General features: G+C 33.6%; 3 protein-coding genes across 3 annotated transcripts; 1 reads left to right on the top strand and 2 right to left on the bottom strand.

Annotated features, from left to right (window-relative positions):
* Positions 1-525: 525 nt before the first annotated feature.
* Elp2 (elongator complex protein 2) lies at positions 526-7,409 on the bottom strand. Its single transcript, XM_085204755.1, has 13 exons — positions 7,202-7,409; positions 6,463-6,751; positions 6,139-6,351; positions 5,568-5,783; positions 4,991-5,202; positions 4,151-4,298; positions 3,525-3,722; positions 3,184-3,300; positions 2,627-2,792; positions 1,778-2,042; positions 1,328-1,391; positions 1,042-1,195; positions 526-691 (listed from the first exon to the last, which is right to left on the bottom strand). The coding sequence occupies exons 1-13, from the start codon at positions 7,322-7,324 to the stop codon at positions 559-561; spliced, it is 2,298 nt and encodes a 765-aa protein (XP_085060881.1). The 5' UTR covers positions 7,325-7,409; the 3' UTR covers positions 526-558.
* A 265-nt stretch (positions 7,410-7,674) lies between these two features.
* On the bottom strand, positions 7,675-11,988 carry mRpL21 (mitochondrial ribosomal protein L21). The gene is made up of 2 exons (XM_085204756.1): positions 11,817-11,988; positions 7,675-11,616 (listed from the first exon to the last, which is right to left on the bottom strand). Exons 1-2 carry the CDS (start codon positions 11,863-11,865, stop codon positions 11,141-11,143), a joined length of 525 nt encoding a protein of 174 aa, XP_085060882.1. The 5' UTR covers positions 11,866-11,988; the 3' UTR covers positions 7,675-11,140.
* Positions 7,800-11,093, top strand: Rtel1 (Regulator of telomere elongation helicase 1). Its single transcript, XM_085204754.1, has one exon. The coding sequence runs from the start codon at positions 7,800-7,802 to the stop codon at positions 10,722-10,724; it is 2,925 nt and encodes a 974-aa protein (XP_085060880.1). The 3' UTR covers positions 10,725-11,093.
* Positions 11,989-21,559: the final 9,571 nt, after the last annotated feature.

Here is a 21,559-nt window from a genome sequence, read left to right as displayed (position 1 = left end):
AAATCAAGCTTGTCATATATACTTACAATCGATATCATCTGTGTAACTGGTAATTAGTCTGTGCTTGTTACCACAGACTGTTAGCCAGTTCTACAGAGTATAATGTTCTTTGCTTTTAAGGTGTTTATAATTTTGTTTAGTATATTTAAAAATTCTTATGGTTATCGTTACTAAAACTATAGGTTTTAAGTGCAAAATTTTATAAAATAATGAATGATGAAAAATATTTCATCTCAGACCACATTTTTCAAAAATATATCAGACAAGTTTTAATTTTTTTGTTTTCCATGTATACCTTATAAAGTTAGAAAAAGAAAATAGTAGTAGTAGTAGTAATTTTTCTTCAGTCTCTTTTGTATTTTGAAATTTAGAAGTCTAGTTTTATAAAATAAAAATGATTAATTATATTTTCCAACATGATGGTCTATGATAATGGTGGATCAACGGAATGTCAAGAATTTTCTGACAAGGGCTATGCATGTCGCAAAAACTACTTTGCAGGTTAATAATAAATGAAAAATAACATATTTTAACCAATATATAAATATTTATTTATCTTTATGAAACAATTATACTGTAAATTCTAACAAAATTGTCACTGCCACAGCTTGCTAACATAAAGTCTTTACTTTCATCCTCTTCTACGTTTGGTTTGAAAAACAATCTTTTTACTGTTAAATGGTGTGCGATGCTGAAAAACAAATATTGTTAATATAGTAGTAGTATTTTTCAACGTGTTTCCTACATTTGAGGGAAAATACCAGTTTCTCCACATACAATCCGTTTTAGAGACATTATGTTATATATTTTATTTTAACTTCTTATATTTTAATGGAAATAAACTGTAAATTTTTAATTGAAAAATTTAAAATTAATATATTTGTATGGCTAATTAGTTTGAAATTAAGCAACATTATGAGTGTAGACACATAAAGGTACACATACTGCTTAAATCACATAATAACATGCATGCTCAAAACACCTTAATCTAAGAACTAAACTAATAAATTAGTTAGGTTTATAATAAAATGAATATTTTACCTATTATCCATTTCATGAAGTGAACTCCAAATTCCATCAAAACTATATATCCTTATGATACCAGATTCGAACCCCACAGCTATTATTCGGTCTGACTTCGTGGGCGCAAAATCCAACGCGGTCACTGAACTATTGGATACTTCTAGGGCTTTGCCTAAATTTGAAAGAAAATAAAAAAGAACATATTTATGTTGGACTCCATTTATTATTAGGACAAAGTGTTTAAGGCACTAGACTTAAAGCTTATATACTAATATAAACATTTCAATAATAGAACACAACTTACCAACAAGACTATACTTCTTAAGCGACGAATTACTTAGTGTATCTGTTCTTGTCCATACACAGACCTAAAAAAATATTACATTTAATTGATTATACATTTAATATTTGCCTTAACACCTACTATACAGCTATGTGCGGGATACAGCATGAATCTTAAAAATTAAGAAACAGTGTATAGTTGAGTTATTGATACATAGCACATCTCGAGTTCTTGCAAAATGTCGAGAACGGAGTAACATAACACCAAGCTAAAGGTATTCTCTGCTAACAAGAGACTCTCAGAACTCTCTCTGTAATCCTACACTACCATTGATCTATTGGAATTACTAATCATTGGGTGTCACTAGTTAATAGTCAATGTAAATAAAATGAACAGAACATAATATGTATATTTTTTATCTAAGAAGTTTGCCTATATTCCTAACGTTAAAAATAATGAAAAATTCTTTACCCGCCCATCCCTGGATCCAGTAGCGAATACTCTACTATCATACGCCCATGCGCAACACCATATAATCCTGGAGTGTACGCCATTAGTTTTGTCCGTATTAGCTTCAATTTCGAATTGATTTGTATCCGCTACCCTCTGGAATAAGGTCCATTTGCGGTCTCGTGACACTGATAACAGGCGTTGACTGTCGGGCGAAAAGGCTAGTTGCGTTACAGTTAGTGTGTGGGATAGGAGCTGTTGTATTTGTTGCCACGTTTTAGTTTCCCTGAAATGAAATAAGTAAGATAAATCTATATTGATATTATTAAGCGTAAAATACCGAGAAAAAAAGTGGGGAACAGAGTGCCTTAACACTAGGTTCCCTCTGCCAATCCCATTGTATGCGGGATACAACGCGAAGCTGATTATTATACTCCTATCAAATATAATGACTACACATTCATAGCTAAAACCCAGCCAGCTCAGCCCAGCTCTTTCTCTCTCCCACACACACTCACACGCATATACTCTTTATACAGTTTTGTCAGTACCACTTTAAATGAAACCACAGTTTTAACTACTATATAAAAATCTTTCAAAGGGACACCGCCGCACACGTCTCATTCCGAAATCAAGTCGTATATATTGGCGACAAAGTTCAAAGTTGTTTAACCTTTTGTAGTATTTTTGTAGTAGTAAGTGTTTACGTTATTGGTATTTATGCGTAAATGCGTCACACGAAATACAGGTATGGATAAACATCGCAAAATTAAAAAAAAAACATTTAGGTATGGGTTTGAAATATTTTACCCTAAATGCTGTTCTCGTAAAAGGAGCGCTGACGCTTCCACGCTCATATATCTCACTCACCACACAATGACGGCGGCATGAGTGGCAGAGGAGGACTTGCAGGCCGAAGCAAGGAAGGAACCATCGGGACTTGCGCTTAGGCAGTACACCTCGTAGCCGTGCCCATACAACTTTTGCGTTTCGGGCCACAGAGTATTCTGCATTAGCGTTTCTTCTGTTGGTGGTTCTGGTGACGTGAAATATATTTGTTAGAATTAATTTATAGCTGTGGACATCTTCCGTATACACAAAAGATGTTATATAATAGGGTAGGCAGTGTGAACTTATTTTTAAAACATTCCGCTCTAGATATAACGTGCGCAACTTGTGTTGACTTACTTGACTAAGCAAATAATATTGTTTTTAAACTCACAATCATCTTGTGTGTGTACATTAAAATAAATATGTCATATGTTGAACTCAGCACCACACGTTGCGCGGGTAAATGAAAATATTTATTACTCTGACTGAGTACAGAACTCACAACCATTACATTAATACTCAGACGTTGCCACACTGTGGTGCGAGGGCGTGATGTTATTAAATAAAAAAATACATATTTAAAAAATAATATTCACCATGTAACTCCATAGGTACGAAATATCCATCATTTTCATCGCCGTTGGCTTGATCTTCGTCACTGAAGACAGCTTTGTTGGACAAACCTAAAGACGGGACTGAAGCTCCTTCTGGACCTAAAAGTAAGATGACAGGATACAAAAATGGAACTGATCAAACCAGTGGAAGTTGCTTACAAGCATTTATCGCTTACATAAATTAAAATGTATATTCACAAATAATTAAAACCATAATACGTATGTTGTAAAATACTTAGTTCTACAGTGAGTTATTTTTGAAACGGGCAGAATTTAACTCTCTTCTTTATCAAAAACAAAAAAGAAAAATAAACTAAAATTACCTTTAATTCCTCCGTCAACAAGTTCACAACCAACAATATTATTAAAATTGACAACAAAATTGTGTGGGGCTTCAAACACTCTAATAACTTTTTCTTCAGCGGCGGAAGCGAACACTGTTGCTTTCACTAAAGCAATGGACGCCATGTCATATCCGTGGACTTGGGGGCGAGATATTTCATGCCATTCCAGACCTTTACCTGTTGATAATTTTAAAGTACTTTAAAAGTCAAAAAATACTTTGCAAGGAAAAAAATATATCGCAAGAAATGGGGCAAGATAGCGCTGCAAGATATTATACATTGTTTGATAGATAGGTCGAAAGTGTAGAAAACCATCTAAATAAACTAAACTAACTAAGATTAAATATAAATTTATAAAAAAACGTGTATAGATAAACAATATTTTCTTCTTATAAAATGCTTATTTACTTTGTCTGTAACAGCAAAATTGGTGAGATTCTATTGTAGTCGCACATAAAATAATTAAATAAAACATTTGTAGTAAAAATTGTCTTCTCTTCAACAATTATTTAAAGTGATTCATAATTACCAAAACAATCTAAAAATATAATAAAATTTTTCACCATTTCAAATTATTAACATATTAAAAAAATATGTCCACTTACCATCCTTTCTCTTCCACGGTGCATGTAGCCTAGTAGTCTGATCTAAAGACACACTGACCAAGTATCTCCCTTGCCCCTCCCATTTAATATCTTCGACTCCACTAAAATGTCCTCCTATAACTACGCTTGGATGCCATTGGTTTGTTTCCTGTTAAATGTGAAAAAGAAAAATTGTGTGAATACCTAATGTAAAATTTCAAAAAACTTATACTTAGATAATTATGATGTAAATAAATAAAGGCTACCAGGGCGCAGTGATTCCCGCAGTTCAGTCCCACGCATGGGAGTAAATTATCTTAATTAATTTTCTAATCAGGTATAAAGTGAAGCGTTGAGTTCCACTACTCAATACGCAATGTTTCGATTCGGGTGCAAGCTAAGAACGGAATGTTGCCACAACGTTCTATGCCTACTCTGGTAGTTGTAAAGTAACGAAATGTATAAACCAGAATTTTGTGTTTGTGATAAAATGATATGACTAAAAGTAGAAAAGAAATCTAAAATCAGAATATACTTTATTTTATTTTAAGTTAACACCTTCAAAATATAAATGCCCCGAGCGGGGAGGACATGGTCCCGCTTTTCGTGAATTATACCACGCACTTTGAGAATTCTTTTTTAAGTACTTCATCTTTTTAATAAGTTCAGAGAGTAACAAATCCAAAGTAAAAAAAATCGCTTTTTTCCCTGACACAATCTGGCAACGCTGATACGTACCTACACCGATACGAAATAAGCTACTTCAAGGAACTTTTATTATGAAGATTACGATATAAGTAAACAGGTTAAAGCACAATTTAAAAACATTGAATTTTAAAAAATATTTAAGAAACGACCTACCTTATCCAATTTCCATATATGCAATGACCCATTATAACCGTGGCCCATAAACGCATCGGATCCGAAGCGGCTACCGTAAAATCCTAGCCCATTTCCTCCCACTTCACCCACCCTGACATTCTCCACCCACGCTCCACCGTGGGTTTCTGGTTGCCATATTATTATTGTTTTGTCCAATGATGATGATAGAAGACGGTAGAAAGGCTGGTTGTCTGTAAAAAAAATTTGTATAAAAAAATTATGTCATGCACAGGGGCACAAGCATGACAAGTTGTGGGTACGATTCCTACTCAAAGGAACTTAAATATTAAATATTTTCATTTATTTGCTCTGTTGTAGAGGCAAAACGCGGCGTTGAGTTCCGTCAATCAACACACAATGGCTCCGGAATTTGGCAAAAAGTGGGGAGCGAAATGTCATCTTTATGTGTGGACATGAGATCATATGTGTGTATGTGGGATCACTTGTGTGGACGTGCAAACTAGTAGTAACTTTGGGATATTTTAAACTTAAAATCTGTTCTATACATGCTATATGAAAGATATGCGTGAATATAACAATCAACTATCTCCCTTACCCTTATCAAGCCCCTTATTCCATTGAACTCCGTAAACCCATCCTTCGTGTCCAGCAAGAACAGCATCAAGTTTCACTGACCAAATGACCCCGTGAGCTTGAAACACCTTCTCCTCAACCTTGATCCCAGAGACCACCTGGTCTTCATGACGCTGGATCCGCCATAACCTAATGTAGGTGTCTTGAGATGCTGATGCTAGCATTATTGTTGTATTATCTATAAGTGTTCAAAAAGTTGAATAAAAATTATAATTTAGGTGTTTTCCTAAACTTCCCAATTTTCAAGGCAGTGTGTGTCAGAACTCAACACCATGCAGTACCCTCTTACCAGAGCAAAAAAATTGAAAATCAATATCCCAAGTGAGAATCTCATCCATAATCATTATTACAGTTAAATGCTGTGCTGCTGACACAATTTCAAATAGATGCAGGCTATTATGGTCCAGTGGGATAATGTCTGGCTATAAAGGCACAGTTCTGGATTAAATGCATAGTAAAGGGGGCAATTATAGTTTGTTTTATATTCATTTTAATTTTTAATAATAATAAAAAGAAACTTAGTTTTGTCTCACCAACACTTATAACATCTAGTCCTCGAACCCAATCTTCGTGACCAACTAATGTATGGACTCTATGATATTCATTTTCTTCTGTGAAAAGGTGTATCTTATGATCATCTAATGCACAAAATAATACGGGTTTATTGGCAATTGGTAAAATATGGGCTATAAGAGTTAGACAGAGGCCAGAATGTAAATCAATAGTTTGTTTAAGTGTTGTTGTACCTGAAAAATTAAAAATGATAAAATTGTACATTATGAATTTTGTCATAGATATATAAAAATATGTAAATAGTATTTTATTTTTACTACTCAAGAAGAGTTTAAAGTTTGTACCACTTCTACGTTCCCAAATTTTCACAGTAGTATCAATAGACCCAGTATATACTACTAAATCATCTTCAATATATAATCCACTGATACAAGTCACTCCATCTCCATGTCCTGATAAAACACTTGTAACTTTCCAACTGCCATTTTCTAAAGACCATATTGCAGCAGTCTTATCAGCTGAGCATGACAGCAGTTCTATACAACTATTATCAGTTCTGTGCAGCCATTTTACTGAGTTTACTTTTGATTTGTGATGGCTTAAAACTGTAAGTGGATCGGAGCCTTTTAAATTCTAAAAGATAAAAATATAATATATACTATACAGAAATATTACAGATTAACTTTAACTGTACATTCTATCCTGCAAATAACGGGCCAGGTCAGGGAAGGTCTACTGTTAAGGAATTTTGTTCCTCATAATCTGCACAATTTTTGAAGGACTGTCTATGTCTGTCTGTGTATTTAGTGTTAGGACACCTCATTCCTCATTCAATGTATCTAGTGTTAAAACTCTTGGTTTCTCACATTCTGCAATTTTCCAAGCATTGTATGAGGACGAATAGAGGAACTTAACGCTGCGATTTGTCTAGTTACCAGAACGAGGGAAACCATTCATTTCTTCAAGTAAGATTCGAACTAATAACCGTGGTATTTGCAGTCAAACTATTTATCAAAAAAAGGCAATACAGAATAGTAATAGAATATGAGTATATGTTTTTATAAGCGATAAAATATTACGCACCGTGTCATATATAACCACAGCATTTGAAGCGCCATAGCATATTAATCCCTGTTTATTCCAGTCTGCAATTTCAGGGCAACGATTGCAAGCTACAGATGTGTACACTTGTTTTATAGATACCATTTTCTTTATTATTTTAATCGCATGTGCAATGTTTTGTTTACAATATTGACATTTGTAATAGAGGTTAGATTTTTTAATACTGTCATTTGTTAAATGTCATAATACTTCGTCTTCGTCATTCCATCGTTTGCTTAAAGAGTATATACGGCTATGTTAATAAAAAAAAGCTTTTAAATTCTCTAGGTTATTTGGAATAATTGTATTAAAATATTTTTTGTGTTTTTTTTTTTAAATTTATAAAACAGCATACAGTTCATTCAGCAAATAGATTTTCTATTACGGTACCGTAGTCCGTACCGTACTTTATTTCCTTTGAAAATAATGAAAATAATTTTGGCGGGAATTAAACATTTTGACACTGACAACGAATCATTGGTATTTGGTTATAAATTGCGATTGTTTATATTGTGTAATGTAATATTTAGGAGTAGTTATATATGTTTATTAGTTAAATATATCCATAAGTACACCAAAAATGCCTGAAGTGATGATATATGGAATCCCTGTGACCTTTCCGTTCGAACCCTATGATGTACAAAAGGCATACATGGAAAAAGTTATCCAAAGTTTACAAAATAACACAAATGCCTTATTAGAATCACCTACAGGAACAGGAAAAACTTTGAGTCTTCTGTGTTCCTCTTTAGCCTGGTTAATGGTGAAAAAAGCGCAGTTACAAATGAACGCTCAACTTGGTAATTTCTCGGAACACAGCGGATCTTTTAGTGGGTCACTACGAGACAGTCTTAAAGCTAGTGGTGGCAGTAAAGCTAAAGATAACACGTCTTGGGGTATGCCAAAGATAATTTATTCCTCACGAACTCACTCTCAATTAACACAGGCCATGCAAGAGTTAAAAAGGTCAAATTACAAACATGTCAAAGCCTCAGTCCTTGGTTCGAGAGATCAAATGTGTATTCATCCTGAAGTGTCCAAAGAAACAAATAACATGAACAAAGTTCACATGTGTCAGTTAAAAGTGAAAACTAGAACTTGCCATTTTTATAACAATGTAGAATCCAAAAAGGATGATAGATCTGTAAAAGGTGATGAGATTTTAGATATTGAAGACTTAGTGTCTGTAGGAAAAAAGCTAAAATGCTGTCCCTATTATTTATCCAAAGAGTTAAAACAGGATGCAGATATAATTTTCATGCCATACAATTATTTATTAGATCCTAAATCAAGAAAGGCAAATGGAGTTGAACTCCTTAACAATATTATAATTCTTGATGAAGCTCATAATGTTGAGAAAATGTGTGAAGAATCTGCTTCTTTACAGATAAGGACAACAGATGTAGCACTTTGTATAGATGAAATAACTTATATAATGAGATCTTTTGTTGAAGGTGGTGATGATCAATTAGATATAACCTTAGATAGCAATCAAGCAAAAGATTTTACATGTGATGATCTATGTATTTTAAAAGAAATGATGCTAGCATTAGAAAAAGCTGTTGATGAGATTTCAATTGGTTCAGACGGCACAACTTATCCTGGTGGTTTTATATTTGAACTCCTTGATAAAGCTGAAATAAAAGATCATAATCATATGTCGGTTATAAATTTAATAGAAAATCTGATACAATACCTTTCTACAGCAAGTGCATCACCATTTCAAAGAAAAGGTGTGGGACTACAGAAGATTGTTGATTTATTGAATGTTGTATTTTGTGGTATATCACATGCATATAAGGAGAGAATAAAAATGTGCTATAAAGTCCATATTCATATAGAGGATAAGAAAAATAATAAAAAATCTGATAGCTGGGGAGCTTTGAAAGCTGGTGGCAATAAATCTGCAGAAAGAGTTTTAAGCTACTGGTGTTTTAGTCCTGGCTTTGGTATGAAACAGTTAATAGATCAAAATGTTAGAAGTATTATCTTAACTAGTGGTACACTAGCACCTTTAAAACCTCTTGTCTCCGAACTGGGCATACCAATAGGTGTGCAATTAGAAAATCCTCATATAGTAAAATCAAATCAAATTTGTGTCAAAATTATAGGGCAGGGCCCAGATTCCACACAGTTAAATTCAAGCTATCAAAATAGGGATAATCCTAAATATGTTTCATCTCTAGGTAGAACTATATTGAGTTTCTGCCGAGTAATTCCAGATGGCTTACTAGTTTTCTTTCCATCATATCCTATTATGACAAAGTGTCAGGAAAGCTGGCAAGCTGAAGGAATCTGGTCGAGTATTAATAGTTTGAAACCTATTTTTGTTGAGCCTCAAAGAAAAGATACTTTTAACACAATAATAAATGATTATTACAGTAAAATTAGTGATCCCAATACTAAGGGAGCCTGCTTCATGGCAGTATGTAGGGGGAAGGTATCTGAAGGTTTAGATTTCGCTGACATGAATGGAAGAGCTGTCATTATAACTGGTCTACCGTTTCCTCCACTAAAGGATCCAAGGATTATATTAAAAAAGAAGTACTTAGAAGAACTGAGGGTTAAAGACAAGGATTTTCTATCAGGTGATGAATGGTACTCTTTAGAAGCAACTAGAGCTGTAAACCAAGCAATAGGAAGAGTCATTCGTCATCAACATGATTATGGTGCAATTTTACTTTGTGATAATAGGTTTAATAACCCAAGACTAAAAAATCAACTGTCCACTTGGTTGAAAGATCATATAAAGTTATCTAACAAATTTGGAGAAACTCTTAGCGAAGTATGCAGATTTTTTAAAAATGCTGAAACTACACTGCCTTTACCAAAATTGAAGCCATTACTAGCATGTAATGTTAATACAAATTATAAAGAAAGTACTGCAACAAGTATAAATGGAGTATCATTTCCTGTAACAAACACAAGAGTGGTACAAAATAAAAAATCAGTAAAACAATATCCTAACTCAAATGAGGTTTATGCAGATTTTTCAATGGATTTTTATAAAAATGCTCAAGCTTCCAAATATGTGAATGAATTCAAGCCAAAAGAAACTAAAGATTTGTTTAGTGCTTTAGATTCTTCCAGTGAAAGCACACAATCTTCTCAGCCCTTAGTAACAATTCATAAAAGAAATGCAGAGGAAACTAATATTATAGCTGTGTCAAAGAAAAAAAAATTGAAAATTAAAAATTTTGGCTTTGAAGAAAATTTAAAAGAATCTGGTGAACTGCCACCAATGCCTGAAGAAAGAGCTGCACCTACTTCACTAATAGATTTTGTAAAAGAACTGAAAACACTATTAGATGCTGAAAATTATAAGAAATTCCAACAGTCCATATCATTGTATAAAAAAAATGGTGACTATCATTTATTTTTAGATATGTTGACTGAATTATTACAAAACAAAAGACTGTTCTATTTATTTAAAGGCATGAAGAGATTTCTGAAAGAGGAACATAAAATTTCTTTTCAAACTTATTGTGATAATGTGAAATTTTAGAACTTTTTTGGCTTTATGTTATATCTTGCACATAGCACGGTAGGCACAGAGAGAGTACTATCTCACTAATTCCACCCTTTATTATAATGAAACGACATATATTATGTTTTTATGCAAACCTTACCTCATTATCACTTTATTTTCTTTCTATGTATTACTTAATTTAAGGTTTAGCAAATACAAATATTCAATGATCTGGCAGTTTTTGGTCATTAACAGGATTAGTGAGATTCCCCTGTATTCATAGAAAAATTTTGTAATATATTTGTTAGGACATTCTATTTATTTAAAACAATTATGTAATTAATAAAAGATTAGTCTATAATATTATGGAGATGTAAGAAGGTGAATAAAAGATTTATGTGTAAATTTAAATGTTTTATTACACTAAACATTACTTTCCTAACCATTGTTTACTAAAATACATTTTTAGGGGCCTCATTAATCTTATTTGCTATTTTTATAGAATTAATCCGTAACATTGTCTGTTGAGCTCTTTGGAAGTTTATTCTCATGAACTGCTTCCTCCTCTTCTTCTTGAAATGAGTTCTTGTGTGTGAAAGACCTTTAGATATAATTGTAGCTGTAACAGTCACAAGACCTGGCTGCACCAATGGTCGTCCAATCAAAGAAAAATCTTTTGTTGCTGCCAATAATACCTTATCCAAAGTTATTTTATCACCAATATTAGGAGGCCAATATCCTTCGACAACTAAGAGATCGCCATCAGTAACACGCCATTGCTTGCCCAGTAGATGTACTATAGCAAAGTTGCGGGAGGTTTTGGATTCAATTAACTTGTTACAAGTGTCTATCACGTCTTTAGTAGTCTCTTGTATCGTAGAGGTTTGTGATGGAGCATTTTGTGTTATAAATCTTGTAAGTATACCACCTGAAAATCAATAACAAATATTATTTTAATTAATAACTTGACAACGACAATCTGCCACCGGGTTTTATACCTAATAATATTAGATTCGAGAAATATGTGCTAGAAATTTATCACCATTCTTTTTTATTTATAACTAGTTTAGTACTTTTATATAAAAAAAAAAGTTTTATTAGATATTTTTTGTGGTAACATAAATATACCTTGACTATTAAATACGTTGGCTAAGCGTTGAAGTCCTGCTCTAATCATGTTTGTAGTAATTACACTTCAATAATTGGAGAATTTAATTACTGCTTAAACATTGTTTTAGTACGAAAATATAACATAACCTAACTAGATTTTTTATTTTTGACGTTTAATGTAAGACATTGACAATTACATTACATAGAATATAAACATATTGCAGGTTATATATAAATGCACGGTATCGATATATCATGAATATAAAAATACATTTAATTTCGAATGTAAAACCAGTATTAATACAATTTTTTTCAGCTTCACGCTGTATCCAACATGTAGCAGAGTAAGCCGAGGGAGCCTAGTTTTTATTTTATTATTTTTCCTACTTTGTTCCATATCTGCCACTATTATCTCCATACCAGAGCGAAGAAATAAAATTAGTAAAAATTCCATTTAGATTTAGGTACAGTGCAATATTTCATTATTATTCAGGAAACTATTATACTCAACAATATCGTCTTAGTTAAACGATAAAAAACGATAATATTTTAAAAGGGAAGCTTATAGTTTGTCTAAATTATATAAATAAATAAGTAATTTAACAATAACTTGGTAGCATTTACAATCCAAACAAAAAAAAACACCTCGAGTCTGGGATTAAGTAAGTTTTCAAGTTTCTCAGCCAAATATGCAGTGTTTAAATAAATAAAATACGAGAAATGGGTGAAGATATAAGAGATTACGATATAATTTAAATCCAAATTCAAAATATAGTTTTAATAAAAAGACTTTCTCAGGCAGTTTTGCACCATCGAATGACCATGTTAATCGCCACCAACGACTCGGGAGGCGATTCAGCTGAACATAGCCGGCAAGAAACCAAACAGTCGTTTATTTCAATAAATCAATGTTACAATTTTATTATTACATAAACTGGGAGGCACATTCACGAGATTCAGTTGATTTTAATTTCATACATTTTTATCCTTTAAATATTCCTGAACAGTGTAATAGGCTTTCCTTCTTAGTTTTATTTTTACGGTTACTTAAAAATGTCTATAGCGGCAAACTTAGAATACATTGAGGAATTTTATTATAAATATGTGTACCCCGACCCATAAAAGATTTATTTATTATCTTTTTGGATACGAAAACTTGGTGTTACTATAACAATGAATATGTTGTTGATTGCCCAACAGAATAATATTTCTGCATTTCACCGCATCCTTCCTTGTATTTCTTTAAATATTTTGAATAATCATGAGATGAGCCTGAAAACCAGGGCTATTGAGGATAAATCTCACAGCATCGAACTCCATTATTTTAACAGTTTTAATTACTTTCTTTTATCATTGTCAATATTTTATTTCAATTTTTATTATTTTTGTTCTTATTTTTGGACGTATTTTTTATGAAACAAGCAAGGGTAATAACGGTTATATTCTTTTTAAATTTTAAATTTGATTTTGAATGTTTTAGTATAGGTAAGGTTATTTTAATCAAATTAGCTTAAAAAAATTAAGCAAAACTAAATAATTTAACAAACAGGCTAACTAACCGTACATTTTCTTTAAACGAACTAAAGAACAAAAGTAGTTACAGGTAAAAATGGCGACCGAATTTCTGCGTAGCTTGTAAGGGCGATTGTGATTTACCGCCGTCCCCCGGTTAAATAATAAAAATAATATATTTCTTGCCCCCTCGTCGCATGACGGATGACCTGAATAATGCGAGTCCGTGTCGCTCTAGACACTGAAATAAGCTATGCCGACGATATTCGTACGCCTTGAAATGCAATAATTTTTGAAGAAATCTTATTAAAACTTAGATGATTTGACGCTATTGAGCCGAAGTTTGCATAGGTGGGGTTAAACATGATGGTTGTAGGTTCAGTTTTTATATGAATAGGAAATGTTTATATTTACATTATGTTACAAGTTTTGGGTTTGATTCCCACTTTTCCTACGTTCAAATCGCCGATATTTTCATCTACACTATATTACATATTTGAGCATATAACCATAGCGTTGGGTGAAACATTGAATATTTTAATTTTATCTCTTTGGTTATAAGGCACAGCGCGGCTTTGAGTTCCGCGACTCAACCCGCAATGACTCCAGTATTGGGCGTAAAGTGGGAAATGGAAGTACCTTAATGGTAACGGAATGTCTGGGAACCTGGGAACCTAACACTAGTTTACCAGGTTTCCCTTTGCCGACCCACCTATGTACAGTATATAGCGTAAAGCTAAAAAATAAATAAATTAAAAAAATATCTTATATATTAAAAAAAAAACAATTTGTACTTTTTTTTTAGCTTCTCGCTATATCAGGCATATAGCAGGGTAGGCAGAGGGAACTAGTGATAAGACTCAGTTTCCGCAGCATGAAGCAAAAAAATCCATTGAAATTTTTAATAATCGTTTCAAACCATAAAATCTGTTGAGTTTATGGGAAATTTGTGTTTACACCTAAGTGAGGCCAGGGCAGGTCGTTAATGATTATAATATATGGCCCCGGGGGTCATAGATAGATGTCCCAAAAGGGAAAAATATTTATGTCGACCTCACAAATATTTCACGTCCAAAAATGGCGTGCTTTAATAAATGCTTACGAAATATAGACTTTACAAGACTTCGGACAGTAAAAGGTCTTCTAAATATTTATATAGAACATATATATTGTTACATATATATTGTTTTTCGCGGGTAGATTCGCAATTGCAAAGACGTACTTTTAAGAGCTCTTAATTTTTTTTACTAATTTATTTAATTTAATAAGCATATGTGTTAAAAATTTAAATACCTGTGCTTAGGTTGACTCCAACTCCACTTTCCCACATAATTTTGCACTTATTACGAATATGGAAGCACCAATGGAACACTTACTCAAGAGCATGGATGAACTCTCCACTATGTTCTCTTCTCGAATGGCTGAATTTGAGAAGAACCTGTCTCAGCCAAGTTCTGCAGCCCCAAATCCCACAATTAAAGCACTGAGTGCTGATTTCTATACTTTTAAGACGTTAGTGTGGAAGTCACTTAGTCTTCTAAAGTCACAAATTGAGTTGGTTGCACAGGGTATGGATCGCTTGGAGACACAATCCAGAAGAAAGGTGCTTTTGTTCCACGGTATAAAAGAAGAGAAAGATGAGAACGTGTTAAAGAAGACAATGGAGGTGTTATCCAGGTACATGAAGTTGTCCGACCTTTCGCCTGTTTCGATCGAATCTTGCCATAGACTAGGTGCCAAGAAAGATTCTGCCAGGCCTGTCCTCGTTAGGTTTTGCAATCTAAAGGTACGTTCCAGCGTGTGGCTTGCAAAAACCGCTTTAAAAGGTACCAAAGTAACCATGACGGAGTTTTTAACAAAATCGCGCCAGGACGTTTTTGTCGCCGCCCGCAATCACTTTGGTATAAAAAAATGTTGGTCAGCTGATGGCATGATAGTGATACTACTCAATAACAAATCCAGAGTCAAGATTTCTACGTTGTCAGAACTCAAACTATTAAAACAACAAAATCCCTCAATGAAGTCCACCATCAACATTTAGCCGGGTAGCTTTTTTTATTTGTATCAATTTAACTCAGCCGGTTTACATATAAGTTATATTATATTAAAACACTTTGGTAATTTTTTCGACCGTAAGCTACATTTTCTCTCTATTTTGTCTTAGTTAAATTTCACAGTTTTACAGTTCATTACCGGTCAATATTTAGTTTGTTAGTTTAACTTTATGCAAGATAACAAATTGTTTAAACAATAACACATTTGACAAGTGTCACTTTGCCGTAGAATGTAAATAGTAAGTTAATAGATAATACCATAAATAAGATATAATGTTAAAATGAATGATTATTGTTATTGTGTTCTTGTATTTGTTCATGTTCGATTGCGTTCCATTTTGTTTTACATGTGTTTTTTTTTTTAATATTTGTATTTCTTTCTTTTAATTACTACTTTAATGTGCAGATTATTCCAAAAGTCAACCTGTGCGCGTGGATATTATTAATTAATTTTAAAACGTTTTTATATATATATTTAGTTGTTTTTCTTTAAGTATATATATATATATATATATATATATATATATATATATATATATATATATTATTGTTATTCTATTTTTATATATATATTTTATTGTATATTTATATATATATTTTATTTACATATTTATAAAATACTAAAAATATGAATATTGATGATGAATTCTTTTCTTGCTCATCTAGTAATTATGATAGTGCTGACAGTAATAACTCGTCAGTCTCAGATTCAGATTCGCTTGTAGATAAGTTATCGAATATCTTTAATAACCCATCCGGTTCGCTTTCCTTAGTGCATATCAACGCACAGAGCATTCCAGCTCATTATACTGATCTTCTCGCATCTTTTGGCTCCGGAGTAGTCGATTGTGTACTTGTATCGGAAACCTGGTTAAAACCGTCTCTCTTATCAGCTTGCTATTCTCTTCCAGGCTTTCAGTTATTCCGGAATGACCGCACTGAGCGGGTTGGTGGAGGCGTTGGTATATACCTTCGTAACAGCATCCCTGCCAGGGTCGTCTCTCGCTCCCTTAATCAGGCTGAAGGAATTCTTGAATATCTCTTTTTAGAAGTAGAACTACACCATAAAAAAATTCTTTTAGGCGTTTTATATTCCCCTAATGATAAAGTGAATTATTTTAGTGCTTTGGAAGATATTATGGAGAGTCTTTTTCATCATTATGACCATATAATTTGCATGGGCGACCTAAATACCTGTATGTTAAAAAATGATACTAGAAGCAACCAGCTCAAGGCACTGAATGAGTCATATAACTTGCATATTCTACCCATGTCTTCCCCCACCCATTTTTTTCCCAACTGTCGTCCTTCTCTGATTGATATTATCTCCGTCTCTAACCCTAATTTTATTATTTCTCATGGTCAAATGACTGCACCTTTCTCTTTTCACGATTTAATTTTTCTTTCTTATAAATTACGCCCTCCCAAGGTTAGAGGCAAAATTTTTCTTCAGCGCGATTTTAAGCATATTGATCTGGAACGCTTCAGGGATGATTTGAGGAACATCGACTGGTCAACCACATTGTCACTAACTAATATTGACGATATGGTACACTCGCTAACTTCTGAACTGATTGACATTTTTAATGTTCATGCCCCCGTAAGACCAGTTCGTATCAAGCATGCGCCTGCACCATGGTTAACGCCAATTATTAAACGATTTATGACTAAGCGCGATCGAGCGAAAACTAAAAACAAAAGATTTCCTTGTGAAGAAAATCTCACAGCATACAAGAAACTGCGGAACATTTGCAACAGGATGTGTAGGGATGCTAAGCGTCGCTACGTTCACAATACCATTCAGAACCTCTCTCAAGCGCAAGTTTGGAGATTCTTAGAGTCGCTTGGTATAGGTAAAGCCACTGCTGATTATCAGATCTCAGTGGATCTTAATGTCTTAAATTCTCATTTTACAAACCCAAATATAAAAATAAATGCCCACATAAAAACACATACACTTGCTTCTTTATCTCAAAATATCCTACCAGACTCAACTCCCTTTTCATTTAAAACTGTATCTGAAGAGGAAGTCAAGAAGTGTGTCCGCTCCATCTCCACTAAAGCCATTGGAAGTGACAATCTCAGTCTCGAGATGATTCTTCCCGTGTTGGATGTCATTGCACCAGTGGTCACCCACATTATCAATTTCTCGCTGACATGTAATGTCTTTCCATCACAGTGGAAGAATGCTTATGTCATTCCGTTACCCAAAACCTCGAACCCTTCCGCTATCACTGACTATCGTCCTATATCCATTTTACCTATCCTATCAAAAGTCCTTGAAACCATCGTTCATAATCAACTGTACTCTTTTCTCTCCTCAAACAATCTTCTATGTCCTTACCAATCCGGGTTCCGTCCCTTTCACAGCACAGTTAGCGCACTGCTGAATATCTCGGAGGACATTCGGTGTGCCTTGGATAACACCAAGATCACTGCAATGGTATTACTGGATTTCAGCAATGCTTTTAGCTCTGTTGACCTTGACATACTTCTTGCTACTCTTCGTGCAGTTAACATTCCTTCCACAGTTTTAAACTGGTTTCACTCTTATCTCTTCGGTCGCCGACAATGTGTGAAAGCCAATGACAATACATCGTCTTGGCTTGACCTCACTGCTGGTGTTCCTCAAGGCGGCGTTCTTTCTCCTCTTCTATTTTCGGTTTTTATTAACAATATTTCAAAAATAATTTCTTCTCCTTACCACCTGTATGCCGATGATTTGCAGTTGTATCGACATGGCTACTTACATGAATTGCCTGAGACCATCGCGCTCTTAAATGAAGATCTTGCTGCGATTCAAGACTGGGCTGAATCTTTTGGCCTATCAGTTAACCCAAAAAAATCGCAAGCAATTATAATAAGCAGTAGCAGACTTGGTAGTAAAATCAATTGGACCTCAGTGCCTAAGATACTCTACTCTGGATTTCCAATTCCATATTACGACAAAGTGAGAAATCTGGGTCTAACCTTCGACAGCAACTTGACTTGGGCATCACATATTAATGATCTTAGTAAACGTATGCACTTCTCTTATCATTCTCTGAAGCGTCTCCAATATTTCCTCCCTCATAAAACAAAAATTATGCTTGCGCAATCTCTTCTATTGCCAATTCTTGACTACGCTGACGTCTGCTATTTGGATGTGACTGAGGAGCTACTCAATAAGCTAGAGCGCCTTCAAAATCTCGCCATACGCTTCATTTACGGTCTTCGTAAGTATGATCACGTTTCCCAATTTCGAGCTCAGCTTAATTGGCTCCCAATTCGCCTTCGCCGAGATATGCACATCCTTTCACTCCTTTTTAAAATCCTTAATTATTCAAAATTCCCCTCTTATCTTCGCTCCCGGTTTCATTTACTTCCCACTCCCACACGCTCTAGGCGTTCTTGTGTCATACCGACACTTGACATACCAAAGAGTAACTCTAAATTCTTCCAAAAATCCTTTTCTGTTTATGCCGCATCCCTATGGAACCAACTTCCTAAATCTATTCAGAGAAGTCCATCTATAATGTCCTTTAAATCCCAACTTAAAAAATATCTGCTCGCATCCTTAAACTCGTAAACTTCATATTGTAATTACTTCCACATTTTCATCTCATATATCTATGTATTTATTTATTTTTTATTTTTTTATATATTTATTATATAATATATATGTATATATATGTGTATGTATGAAACAACTATATATTTTATATAGTATGTATATGTATATCGACATATATATTTGTTTTAATTATGTATTTATATATTGTAATATAATATGTGTATTTTGTTTTGTTTGTGCTAAATTAACTAAATGTTAAAAGTAATAACTTAATTGTACTATGATCTCACCCGCTACTTGTAACTCATCCACTTCCACTGGTTGGCTGGAAGAGATCTCTTATAGAGATAAGTCCACCTTTGCGAACTAAATGTATTTTATTGTTTTCTTATGTATATTTTGTGCAATAAAGAATATTATATCTAATAACGCGATACAAAATTTTAAGTAATCTATAAAATATTATGATGACGTAAAAACCGAGTTCCGCCACTTATCACATAATGCCCCAAAAATTAGGTGGAAAGTGAGAAACAGAGTATTCTAATACTGGATTCCCAGGTTCCCTATAGCTAGTCCGCTTCTGAGATACAGCGTTAAGGTAAAAAAAACTTCCTCTTGAACTACGAGCGAACTATTGTTAAGACACTTCGTTTTCCACTTTCTGCAGCATTATTGACGCATTGCGTGTTGAGTGGCGGAACTCTACCCCGCGCTTTTGCCTTGGCACCAGAGAGAAGAAATAAAAATATTAACAAATAATAATCCAATTTCCCTGAGTGAGATTCGAACCCACAAATGTCGCAAGATTTTTTTTAATTACTGTATCCATCACTTCTTTCATATGATAATTTATGTATAGATGAGTTCTCCGTGTTGAATTTAGTCCGTCAATTAAGAAAAATTGTTAAGCTTTTTAATTTTCATAATTGGGACAGTAACAATTGTCAAAAGTCAATATCTTATTAAATATGCATAAATATTAATCTGCTCAGAGCTTTAAACTGTTAGCTATGGCCGCATTTAATGTATATTTTCTTATAGAATAGAAATAAATTTTATTACAACAGCTCAACAAACCGTAGAGCTCACGGAGCTACGCCGTAGCACCGTAGCTTCTGTCCTTTTGAGAATATTTTATCAATACCTAGGACGGCGAAGTCGTCAGTTACGTAAGTTTTTGCGATTTGTAGATAATCTTCTAAGTTCTGGGCTAGTGCTAGCTCATACATAAGTATATACTAAGTTTTATTATCAGACAGAGGAATTGAAAATAATTGTTTTCCCCGAGCGGGGATTGAACCCAGAACCGAATTCGCGCGCACTTACGACTGTAAATCAAATCAGAAGTTTAAACAAAGAGAATTCTTTGTATCATGTTGTAAATGGAAGGATGTTAATTTAGATTGACATTTATTCAAAATCGGCAATAAAACGTAAAAGCGACAGGTCAAAAGAATGCATGTCAATATTGTCGGCCTCAACAAAAATTGTAGCTTTGGAAACATATTACTAAAAAAAACATCAGAAAAAATCTAGTTGTCCAATATAAAATAAGTTTTGTGATTCAGTATTTTTATTATTAGGTTAATCTCCGCTTTCTACTCTTTATTATTATTTTCTTTTTTTTTCGATTTCGAACCCGAAAGTACCCACTAAAGATACCCACTAAAGATATCTAGTAAAGATACCCACTCGGAGGGAGGAAATATGATATTTTCATTTCCTCGCTCTGGTAACGAGGCAAAGCACGACGTTGAGTTCTGCTGCTCAACACTCAACGAAAGTATTTTAATAGATATATGGGGCACTTGCGGTGCTTAAGTAAATATATGGGACATGAAAAAGTGGGAGTCGGACTAGTCCACAGAGGGTTCCGTATCAATGAAATGATTGTAGGTCCACAGGAAGTACAAATTACAAGGTTGATACGTAATTATAAACTTCTGTTTGCAGGTTGACAAACTGTATTTTTTATATTTATATTATTTTTATTTATAAAAGTGTTATTATTTATTTGCAATCAAGTTTTCATTTAAATAGGATTCAAATTAATAATGTACAGTGGACATTGAATTTCCGTTACCGCCTAAAGCGGTTTCATTAAAACGGTACAAACGTCAGACATACACAAATATAAAACGTATGACATACAACATACAACGTAAAATAAATCTATTACATAATAGTGCCGTAGTAGCGCAGTAGCACAGCATCTGAATGTAAACGTGTGTTGTGAGTTCGATCCTGTTGTTTATTTATATTGTTACAGGGGCCCAGTCTGCGAGCCTGGTTGTAGGCGGAAGTGTCCTATAAGCTAACGCTTCGTTTACTTGACCCCTATCCCATCAAATATACAACAGATTCTTACTCGGGAGAATGATTATCTAGCTCTGGTAGACCCAACGCTTAACACGCACGTTAGTCAATTAGAAACTAGACCAATGAAACTATTTACATTGAGTTCTGCCATTTAATATTTTTTCTATTACGGTAGAAATATAAGTCGAGTCAGCACTTTATTTTGATACTCTATTAATTTACATAAATGGTTTCTATGAATATTCATAAGAACCATTTATATAAATGAATCTGAATAAATTTGAACTTTCAATATGCTATGCATGACCATACAGTAAATA

This window comes from Heliconius melpomene, chromosome 20 (assembly GCF_056956725.1).
Source record: "Heliconius melpomene rosina isolate 202511_hmr_F chromosome 20, ASM5695672v1, whole genome shotgun sequence".
Classification (NCBI taxonomy): Eukaryota; Metazoa; Arthropoda; class Insecta; order Lepidoptera; family Nymphalidae; genus Heliconius; species Heliconius melpomene.
The sequence above is the reverse complement of the archived record's forward strand: the minus strand, read 5'-3'. Positions and strand labels throughout refer to the sequence as shown.